This window comes from Panthera uncia, assembly GCF_023721935.1.
Source record: "Panthera uncia isolate 11264 chromosome C1 unlocalized genomic scaffold, Puncia_PCG_1.0 HiC_scaffold_4, whole genome shotgun sequence".
NCBI lineage: Eukaryota > Metazoa > Chordata > Mammalia > Carnivora > Felidae > Panthera > Panthera uncia.
The window spans coordinates 2,924,099-2,935,329 of NW_026057585.1; the positions used below are offsets into that span (position 1 = coordinate 2,924,099).

Sequence of the window (11,231 nt, forward strand, 5' to 3'; positions counted from 1 at the left end):
TTTTTTTAATTTTTTTTTTTAATGTTTGTTTATTTTTGAGACAGAGACAGAGCATGAACAGGGGAGGGGCAGAGAGAGAGGGAGACACAGAATCTGAAATGGGCTCCAGGCTCTGAGCTGTCAGCACAGAGCCCGATGCGGGGCTCGAACTCAAGGACTGTGAGATCATGACCTGACCCGAAGTCGGACGTTTAACCGACTGAGCCACCCAGGTGCCCCTGTGTCTGGTTTTAAACAACAACAAAACAGCCTTTGGGGCTTTTGGAAAGGAGGGGCTGTTCAGAGTTTTTTTTTATTATTATTATTTTAAATATGAAATTTATTGTGAAATTGGTTTCCATACAACACCCAGTGCTCATCCCAACAGGTGCCCTCCTTGTTCAGAGTTTTTAGAGCTGATCTAGAAAGGCCACTGACATCTGTGAAGGAAGACAGATGTTAGGAGAAGGAGCAGGGCTGGTAAATAGATAGTCAGATGAGAGGGAAAGCCCTCTTTGGCTTCTGAAGTAGGGACATGGGAAGATAAGAGTGCTTTTCACCAGAATAAACCAACAGGGATTTGGGAGTTTGGGGACTAGCAGAAGAGCATACTCTTTTTTTTTTTTTTTTTTTTTTTTAATAATTCTACACTTGTTTTTTGATTTTACTTTTTAGAGAGAGTACGAGTGGGAGAGAGGGGCAGAGAAATAGAGAGAGAATCCTAACCCTCCACACTGAGTGTGGAGCCCGAAGCAAGGCTCGATCCCATGACCCTGGCATCATGACCTGAGCCAAAATCAAGAGTCAGACACTCAACCAACTGAGCCACCCAGGCACCCCAGGAAGCATACTCGTATGGAGAGTTTCCAGAATGAGTCTCACGTAAGTTCTGAGGCAGGAACTTGAGGGAATATATCACAAGTGGCCATCCTGTGGGGGGAAAGTGTAGCTTATAGTAATGTCAGCGTCTTAGCACTCAGCCTGGGAAGCACAGGGCTGCTCCAAGGGTTTAAAGGAGACTGTGTACAAGTGGAGATGTTTTCTAGGATCCACTTAGAGCCCTTGTCTTATCCAAAGGACATTATGAGGTTTTGATCTCTCATACCTGCCAGATATATGGAATTATAGTCATTCAACTCTAAGATTGTATACATAAAAACTTTATAACGTTTTGCCAAATTGCACTTAGTTGGTATCCACGGAAGTAGAGTCTATATGTTTGTTGCCTTTCCTGTTTCAGCTGCGTATTTGTGACTCATGGGGTGTAGGATTGTGGTTCTTTACCTTTTCTAATAAGATGTACCAATTTTAGGGTCCAAAAATTATTAGACTCCTCATAACAAGATGATTGTTGTATTTTTAGGATTTTTTAATGAAAAAATACATAACAAAAGCTGCTGTGATTTCAGTAATGCTTTTATTTTTTTTAGTATTTTTCATTAAGTTTTTTTAAATTTAAGTAATCTGTACACGCCATGTGGGGCTTGAACTCACAACCCCGAGATCAAAAGTCATATGCTGTTCTGACCAAGCCAGCCAGACGCCCCTCCGTAATGCTTTTAAATCAGTTTGTCTTTATTAGTAACACCATAATCTATATCCAGTTGAAATATAGTATATAAATATTTGTAAGCTAGTATTATTTATTCAGAGTGAAGGTAATGCTGAAGTCGATTCTTTGTAATAATTCCGTGGCCTCACAGAGGTTCACATTCCATGCATGGGTTGTGAATCACTCCTATAGACTGAGGTTAAGATGTGTGTTCAGAAAACGACCTATTCATGGATGGAAATTTGTAGGCTTATTTGAAATCAGTGGTATCAATAATTTCTGAAGGCAAGATAGAAGTATTTCACATTTCCATTTTAACCAAATCTTTAGATAAGCAGAATAAACAAAACAAATTCTTTAGAAATGAGACTTTTTACTGTTGCTTTACTTATTCTGCTTAGTTCAAGTCAGAGCTAATAGTCTAATGTTCTTGAATGTCTTGACAAGCTTTTGCAGCAAGCATGTATCCTTTTACAGATATTTATGTGTGACCTATATTAGTATAGCAAAACGGGTGAAACTTTTTCTATAGCTTCTTTGTGAAATTTCCAGTGATTGTGTAATATTGACAGATTTCAGAAGATTCTTTGAATAGTAAAAAGCAAAAGATGTCATCCATGTGAGCTTAAAATTTAGAAACACAGAACATACATAAAACCGGTAGAGAAAGATTAAAGTGAACATAATATAATGGAGAAAGCTTTGGAGACTTTGGAGTCCATATTCAAATGGCTTTAGGTTTAAAATCCAGAATCTCATTTGAACCTCAGAGCAATCCTGTGGAAACGGAAGATAGCGTAGGCAAGATCCCATTTACAGATAAGTAAACAAATAGCATATCAAAATTTCATTGGCCCAAGGACCCAGAGCTGGTACATTGCAAAGCCAGAGTTTGAATCCAGATGTTTTGACTCCATGCCTACTCTTTTTACCTCCATAAGGCACAAAATCCAAAATCCTTACTTAGTTCGAGGGTCAAGCCATCACTAATAAGGGTCTAACCCATCTTTTTCAGCCTTTTCTCTCCCTCTTCCCACAAACCGTAGCTCCCACATTTGGCAGGTCCTGGCCAAGGATCACAGGTAAGGTGTCTGTTTGCTTTTGATGGCTTCCCATTTAGCTCCAGTTAAATTGTCTGTGTTCCTATCTGTTTATTCACAAAGTTTCTCCTGTCAGGAATATCCTGCCGTCCCCCCAACTCCTTCTCTCACTCCTTGCTTAACTAGGACAAGAGGTCATCTGTCCAGAGAGAAAGACAAGAGGATTTGTGACTTTAGGAGAAAAGAGAAGGCTGCAAATATTGCTTTGGGCATTTATTTAAAAGGAAAGAGATGTGACCAAAGAGATGGACAAAAACATGGTTGAAGCTGGGCACTTATGCTCCGTGTTGCTGCTTGGCACACCGCTGTTTCTTCCTTCAGCTGCGCTGGGTGGGGGTGGGGGGGGTTCTGCCCAATGCCAGGGTCTCTTCATTTCCTTGGTTTCGTGCTGAGTCAGTCACTGGCTCTGGCTTTCTTCTCCTACCTATCTTTGCCTGTTTCTTCTCTCTTCTTTCTAGTGTCAAATAAAAATCTCTTCCAAAAAAGTTGGTGTTCTCATTTTGTTTGGCTTCCTTGTTTACTGTGTTGGAGGAGGGGGAAGGAAAACGTTTTTCTTGGGCACAAAACCACACATACTTACCCAATATTTGAGTGAGAACTGTACATCGTCCACTTTTGTAACAGCTGTTCTTTTAACTGGTGACAGGGTGGGAAGAAAGCTTTGATCTGGTGGTGAGGAGAGCAGGTCAAGGAATACGCTCATTTGACCCACCTTCTATTCCCCAGATTCTTGGCATATTTAGCATCTCTTTCCCTGTGCTGTCTTCTCTGTATGTGGCAATGTGAAAGGCAGCAAGCTACAGAGTCAGGCTAATCTTGCTGTAACTTTTTTTTTTTTTTTAAGTTTCTGGCACAGGCTTACAAAGCTGTAGGAAGAAAAAAGAAAGTTGGTATTACTGCCACACAACTTAGATACCCGATGTAATTCATTATTTGGTCCTTGTGACTCAGGAGGGAATGGAAAGGAAAGAAGGAAGGGGTTATATGAGTTGTATCTTATTGCTAACATTGCACTTGCGTCCTCTAGCAAATCTGGCTGGTTTTGGTGGAAGTGGGGAGGACGCCAACCTTTGAGGTCTCTTTGCAGGAAAGTAGGGCAATCAAAGAAGAAATCAGTGCCACTCAAAAAGTTGCAGGTGGATTCTCCATGTGTAGCACCAAAGGCTGGCACAGTGTTAGGAGAGGGACACTCACTGAAGGTGGTTTCATGAGCGGAGGGAGGCCCAGAGATCCAGGGAACTCCCTCATCATTGTTTCGATCATGTGTAAGATGGTAACTTGATCTGCGTGATCTCTTTGGACCTGAGAAAACGTGTCCAAAAGGATGCCTCCTGAACAGTGCCTCTTCCGTAGTTCTGTTAGGTCTTGAGTTGGGGGGAGAAGGATAAAAGGCACCAACTATCAAAAGTTCATTCTTAGCACCCGATTGGAAAGGGGAAAGCAGAGAGATTCTTTGCTCTAGCATAACTTGGAAGTCAAAGGTGGTAAGCGGTCATAGATTGCAATTTCCTTTTCAGAGTTTTTATTTATGAAGAAATGACATTTATTTTACTGACAGAGTAGCCCGACCATCTGAGGGAATTTAGATTCAGTAAAGAATTCGGTCTAAAGGGTCAGACTGCTTGATATTCACCAGTTTCCACTTGACAACTGTCACAGGCTTCCATTTGGCAACTCCTTGCCAAGGATCACAGATAAGGTCTTTTGCTATTTTGCAGTTAAGGGACTGGAGTAGGGAGTTCTAGGTGGTCCTCTTTCTGGAAATGGGAGGAGGTAATCTCAGAATGGGGAGGGTGGTAAAGGAGAGAGAGAAGGTGCTTAGCATATAGTAGGTAATTACTGAGAGCATACGGTTTTAGAGTGAGAAGGTCCTGTGTTAATACCCGTGAACTGGAGAAACAATCTCTTTGTGCCTGTTTCTTGATCAGGGAATGTTTGCCCAGAACAATGAGATGAGGTTAGAATCCCCATATGTAAAACCTAACCCATCATACGAGTTTTCTTTTAAAAAAACGAATTTATTAAGAGCTTACTATGTGCCTGGTACTGTCTTTGTTGGGGTAAATGCATTTATAGAGCTTACATTCTGGTGGCACACGAACTGTGGTAGTTATTGATTAGAGGAAAGCTTAAATAAAATGGAATTAGGAATGCCAAGGACAGGCAAAATCCTGCATCAGTGCTGATTATACAAAAATGTAATGGCAAATCATGAGTTACAGTCTCTGTTACCTAATAGGGAAATTTGTGATCTGCAGAGGACTCAGTTCCAAGTGTTTATATACTCTGCCCATCACCCTTTGCCAAGGAGCTGCACTTCTACAACCCACCTCCAGACCCAGTCTGTCTCTTGCCTTGTTTTTCACCTAATAGGTAAATACCTCTTGCCTTTACTTGTAGCCTGCTGTTGGTCCAATGGGGAGAGGCAGCTGTATTTATTTATTTGCCTCTCCTACAAGTTTTATTTCCTAACAGGTCTGACCTCCTATCCAGTGGAAAATGTGTTTCATCCATCTTCCTCTGGGTAATATGAAGTCTTGAGTCCCTTTGGACCAGTTTTGCCCTCATGTTGGTTCGATGGTTTCCTGTGGACGGCCAGGGCTTGAGCAGCATTTCAGTCTCCCACTCTAGTCTCCCTTTCCACCCATCACCTCCTGGAGGATACTCTAGGTGTCAAAGGTGTAGCACCCTCATTGTAGGTGCTTCAGGCTCTTCTGTACATACCTTGAAGGGCCAGCAGGCTAGTGGCCAGCATCACCCAGACCTTTTGCAGGAAGCCTGAACTGGGAGTGCCTTGACTGTGAGTGAACTCGGGGTGTCTTCTTTGCTTCAATCCTTTGACTGTGTAGTTCCCTGCCTCTGGTTCAAAAGAGAATCAGTGGATCAGGTGAGGGTTTCAGAAATCATTAATACCTCCTTTTGCATCATCTCAGGACAGTTGGGGGTTTTTTTTGTTCGTTTTGTTTTTTGTTTTGGTTTTTGTTTTTCGTTGTTTGTTTGTTTGTTTCATCTCCAAGGATAGCTCTCAGCACAATTTATTCCCCAAATAAATATTTTTTAACATTTATGGGTAGTGATGATGATTTACTTAATTAAGCAGCAGTGAACTGATACAGAATCTACTGTGTGTCACACTGGGGATACAAACAGGCCTACCTTAAAGGAACTTTATTATTTTTTTTTTTCATGTTTTATTTGAGAGAGAGAGCATGAGCAGGGGAGGGGCAGAGAGAGGGAGAGAGAAACCCAAGCAGGCTCTGTGCCGTCAGTGCACAGCCTGATGCAGGGCTCCAACTCACAAACCATTGAGATCATGACCTGAGCCAAAATCAAGAGTCAGACGTTTTTTAACTGAGCCACCCAGGCACCCCTTGATTGTACCTTTTAAAATCTGTCTTATTTTCTTAAAAAATGTTTTAATATTTATTTATTTTTGAGAGAGAGAGTGCAAGCTGAAGAGGGGCAGAGAGAGAGAGAGGGAGACACAGAATCCGAAGCAGGCTCCAGGCCCTTAGCTGTCAGCACAGAGCCTGACACGGGGCTCGGGCTCATGAACCGTGAGATCATGACCTGAGCCAAAGTCAGACGCCTAACCGACTGAGCCACCCAAGCGCCCGAGTCTTGTTAGACAGCTAACATAGCTTAGTCACCTTGGGCTTGGTTGCCCCCAAATCTCATTTAAAAACTATCTTCTGGAGTGTGTCAAGCAGTTTAGCAGAAGTTAAAATCTTGGGCTTTGGAATAGATCTGGGTTTTTATCTACCGTTTACTAGCTGAATGAACTTACCCAGATTAGCTTTGAGCCTGACTTTTCACGTGACAAGATTAGGCCCAACCTCAAAAAGGCCATGAAGATCGAAAGAATTGATCTATCATTCAGCGCAATGCCTGGCACACAGTAAGCACTCAGTAAATGGTAGACATTGTTTACAGACACTATGTTACCTGTCCAGCTTTGTTTCACCCTCCAAAAGGAACCTCATCTCTGCATTTGGTGAGCATCCATATGTGCTGACACTAATACTTAAATATACCGAGAGAATGAGAAAGGCATTTTATCTCACAGCCATCACAAGTAGAAATGCTTAGGGTGTATTAGGAGAACGTGACTAGGTTATAGACTACATAGATCAGCTTATAAAGGAGAAGGGCTTTTCTGCTCCGATTCGGTTCTGCAAGCTTAGCACTGTGCCTGTGGGATGCACAATCAACAGGACAAGTATGAGAAGAACAACAGAGGAGTTTCCACTAGTAAAGTCAGCTGGAACAGGATTCACATAAATGATAGAATGAAATTGTATAGAGCGTCCAATACCAGGCAAAAGTGATTCAGACATCGTCCCGTAGACACTGGAAAGCCCTTAACATTCTGTGAATAGTGGTGTGGCATGTACAAATTAGCATTTTAGAAAGAGATCAGATAGCAATGTGGATTGAAGACAGATGGTATTTAGAGTTGATGGACTATTAGGTAACGGCTCAGTTCCAGGTCCAGAGGTAGGATGTGGGAGGAGAAATAAAGATGAACGAGACACACTCGGATTTCAAGGGGCTTGTCAGGAGACTTGGAATATTTTCAGTGTGAGATGATGAAGACTTGGAAAACCCCTTTGGGAAGAAAGGAATGAAAGTAGGAAAGAACTAGTAGTATTTAGTAACTGACTGGATGGGGAAGAGAAAAAAGGCACCCAGATTTCAACTGTAAATCACGGGCAGAACTAGGGTCTCAGGTTGAATGTGAGGAGATGGCAAGCGGGACAGTTGTCAGTGAAAACATTAAATTGAAACTTAGGAAAGAAGTTAGAGCTGGAGAAATTGATTCGTGGGTCGGTTTGCAGGGAGGTGCAGGTTAAAATCAGGAGGGTATGAGAACTTAGGAGAGACAGCACAAAGATCGAAGAGGTGAGGAGTGAGTCTGAGGGAATGAATTCACACGTTTGAGAGGTGGGAGGAGGAAACAGTGACAGATGAAGAGAGAACAGACAGGAAACCTGGGAAGTACAGAGTCACAGAAGCTGATAGAGATTGGGAGTTTGGTAAGGGGAGGAATGGGAGGGCTGACTGGAAGCAGGGTCAGAGGGGAAGGTACCAGGAAGCAAGGAAGAAACTCTAAATCAGTCTAGACTGCGGTAGAAAATGTGGGTTAACTGCTAACCATAGGAGATGATGAAAGCATTTGTTAAAAGGTTCCAGGCTGGGTTTTTATTTGGGAGGGAAGTAATTTATTTCTATTTTTCTTAAAGTTAAAACATAAGATAGTACTTGAAAGTTCATAGAGCATAATAACAGTGTCCTTTAGTCTTCCTATGCTTATTCCCTAGAGACAACCACTGTCAACTCTGAGCTATTTCATTCACCATATTCCGAAATAGTGTGCTTATATTGCCACTTCTTGATAATAAAGTTTAGACGTTATTGATTTTCTGTTAAAGAAGATGAGGATATGTTTCTCTTAAACCTCTACCTCCTTCCCCGTTTCTGCATCTTTCACAAATCATTATATTACACATTTTAGTTAAATTAATTTTTAGATGATCTGGTTTCTGTAAATGTTACCTATTACAGAGCCAAGTTGTGCGCCATGGTTAGGCTTCCTTTTGTAAAATTTAGTGTTTTCCCTGGAGATAATGAGGACTTTAATTTTTTTTAACCAGGCAAAATTTTCCATATCTGTGTCTTTAATCCTTCATCCAATCTATCACAGGCCTTCAGAAAGAAGACCTATCAATTCAATTTTACCTACTATACATCTTCCAGAGTCCCCTTTCTCTTGTTCCTTTTGGACTAATTGCCTGTTTTGGCCCTTTTCCATTCCAGGGTTTCCTTATCTCTTTTCCCTATTAGAGTCCTTACTTTCCTGGATCCCATTTTATCCACTCTACCTATTTACTTTCCTGTTTTTTTGAAGCAGACCTCTGGTGGCTTCTTAAGATCACATTGATGGCTTTTTTTTTTCTTTTCCAGTCATTGCATGTCTGTCTTTATTCTTTCCTCACATTTGATTGGTAGTTTGGTTGGGTATACAATTCCAATTAGAACATAATTCTCGGGGTGACTGGGTGACTCACTCAGTGAAGCGTCCGACTTCAGATCAGATCATGATCTCAGAGTTCATGAGTTCATGAGTTCAAGCTCTGCCTCAGACTGTGCTGACAGCATGGAGCCTGCTTGGGATTTTCTCCCTCTCTTTCTACCCCTCCCCTGTTTGCTCTTTCTCTCTCTCAAAATAAATAAATTTTAAAAAGAACATAATTCTCAGTTTTGAAGGCTTGCTCCTTTCGGAATATAGAAACACAGAGTCACGCGCTGTGGGGTATATGAGGAAGTCATATATAAAGCTGAGGCTGGAGTAACCATATTTAGGTTTTGTCAAAGTAGTAACAGAATAGGGGAGTATGCACAAAATGAAGGAAATATGCAGAGATGAGAGGCCTTGCTGCCCCAGAGACATTGAGATCGTAACTCTTTTTAAGTTCTGTTGGATTTCTGGTTTCTGATTCCAGCAACAAAACTCATAAATGCCAGCTATGCTTCCTGTTTTATTATTTTTTTCCTTTTAACCTATGGCAGCTTGAGTGGGTTTCTGTTTCTTAAAACTAAATGTTCTTAAGACAACCATCCGTTTTATCTAAAATCCATATCTATCACAGCCTGAAGGCTCAGTGCCTATATTTAGAAATAGAACCACATTTGTGAGAGATCTCTGAATCAGAACCAAGAAGCCTAAATTCCAGACCTCTATCTGCTTCTACTGGCACTGGTCAGTGAGACAAATTGAATAATTTGCTTTACCTTCTTGTGACTCAGTCTCAGCGTCAATAAAAATTGAATGGCTTACCTCAGTAAGATTTTTAAAATTAAAGACAAAATGAGACCACTTTTGTATCCATGCTTTGAGGAGAGGTGGCATTTGCTGGTGGGACTGGTGGGAAATGACCGAGTCATGGGAAGGACTCTTCCCCCAAGGAGACTCCTACCCAGGACCCGAAGTAACTACTTCTGGCTCCAGCCACCGACCCTGCTTACTATCTCATCTGGTGGCATTTGGGAGATCAGAGCTTACCTGTGACTAAAACAGAGAAAAAGTGGCCCTGAAGGCGCATATCTGGCCTCTGGCTTGTGGCACAACACTGGTAGGTCCCGCTGTCTGATGGTGTGGCATGGTTTATGGTGAACACCAACTGAGATGATCTTTCGCTGATGCCATCTTCCCTGGGATCCGGTCGAAGTCTCAGTTGCCGCAGGCTGGTCTCAGGGAAACAGTCCGAAGACCTGTCCTTGCACAAAAACACTATAGCACCCTCAGCCTCTTCTTTTGTATGCCGCAAAGTACAGATCAAGCTTAATTGCTTTCCATCCTGGGAAAATGAGCTGAGGATGTGCAAGCACCCTGGAATGGGAAGGGGGAGGAATTAGGCCCCGGAGGCCAGGTATACATGGCCGACTAATTCATTCACAGAGAAATGTTGAGCAGACGTGGAGGCTAACAGACATTAAATACCACCCCTTAGACGAGTAGTCTACAGCCTATACCCCTATCTGAGGGAGACCTGCAATCCCAGTTATTCATTAATTCAGAAATGACTTCTATTTTATTTCTACTCTCCAAATGGAACTTGCATAGGACCTTTACTAAAAGTACTTTTGTATACATCTAATCCTTGGTATAGCCCTAGACACATGTGTTGTTCCCATTTTATAAACTGAGGTACATGGGGGTTAAATGGGTTATATACTTGACACATATTGTAGTATCTGAGTCTCAAACCCGGGATTCATAAAGTTGGAAATGTGTAAGATGCTGAAAGAATCTTCGATTGAGGTCCAGATTACCAGGCTCTCAGCAACACATAGCAACACACAGGGGCAGAATGTCTGATGGGGTGGGCAATAGTATTCGTTTTAACAAAAAAGAACATGAAACTGTTTTTGCCCTTTCACTAGTGTCAAGAGGCAGTGGGTTCTTTTCTTCCCCACCAGAGAAAAAAATCTTGGGATCCATCCCTTCTCACGAGTACAGGATTTTCCCTGATGGCTGTCTCTGCTCTGGGGATCTGGGGGTGGGCTGTCCTCACCACCAAGTCGGATGTCCACCATTGCCAGCAGAATGGCCAGGACCAAGCAGCCTCTGCCAGGTGCCATCAGGGTCCGGCACGTTGTCAGCAGCTGCAGAAACTCAAAGCAAACGTTGGCTCCAGTGATATCCTTGGCCTCGATTTCCTGAAAGCACATGGGGATTTCTAGACAAGGCCTTCCGGGCTCCAAGACCATCTCCCTGTTCCAGGCACTAGCTTAAGTTGGCTTACGTCAGGTGGAGGAAGGCTTGGGCATGAGGGTCCAGCTGGCTGGGAAATGAGACAGTTTATCAAGTGAGGTATGCTGGAGAGGAGAGAGGACAAAAGAGGTAAGACACCTATACAGGGAGACACCAAAGGCTCTATTGTCAGAATATTTTTTTCTAAATTAAGTTGGATTACTGGGTCAACGAATATGAACGTTAAAATTTTTTTCTGCTGGGACACCTGGGTGGCTGAGTCGGTTGAGCGTCCGACTTCAGCTCAGGTCATGATCTCACGGTCTGTGAGTTCGAGCCCTGTGTC

At 42.4% G+C, this 11,231-nt stretch overlaps 2 protein-coding genes across 4 annotated transcripts in view; one reads left to right on the plus strand and one right to left on the minus strand.

Moving 5' to 3' along the window:
* Nucleotides 1–6,887, plus strand: part of RNF115 (ring finger protein 115) — a 94,633-nt gene extending 87,746 nt beyond the window's left edge. For 2 of the 3 annotated variants that reach the window (XR_007454625.1, XR_007454627.1), the window contains one exon: nt 655–6,887. The gene's annotated coding sequence lies outside the window, so the exon portion shown is untranslated. The remainder of the gene's footprint in view (nt 1–654) is intronic. The other variant, XR_007454626.1, reaches the window with a different exon arrangement.
* On the minus strand, nt 3,413–10,902 carry CD160 (CD160 molecule). The gene is made up of 4 exons (XM_049616463.1): nt 10,707–10,902; nt 9,695–10,021; nt 5,356–5,490; nt 3,413–3,497 (listed from the first exon to the last, which is right to left on the minus strand). Exons 1-4 carry the CDS (start codon nt 10,900–10,902, stop codon nt 3,490–3,492), a joined length of 666 nt encoding a protein of 221 aa, XP_049472420.1. The 3' UTR covers nt 3,413–3,489.
* Nucleotides 10,903–11,231: the final 329 nt, after the last annotated feature.

Bases quoted from the DNA above. Each gene is read 5' to 3' on its own strand.
- CD160 (XM_049616463.1), bottom strand. From the start codon at position 10,902: ATGGTCTTGGAGCCCGGAAGGCCTTGTCTAGAAATCCCCATGTGCTTT. The intron at 10,022-10,706 runs GTGAGGACAGCC...TTCCCATTCCAG, and splicing joins GGTGGACATCCGACTTGGTG to GGTGCTTGCACATCCTCAGC. The intron at 5,491-9,694 runs GTAAGCTCTGAT...CTTTTGAACCAG, and splicing joins TTTCTCTGTTTTAGTCACAG to AGGCAGGGAACTACACAGTC.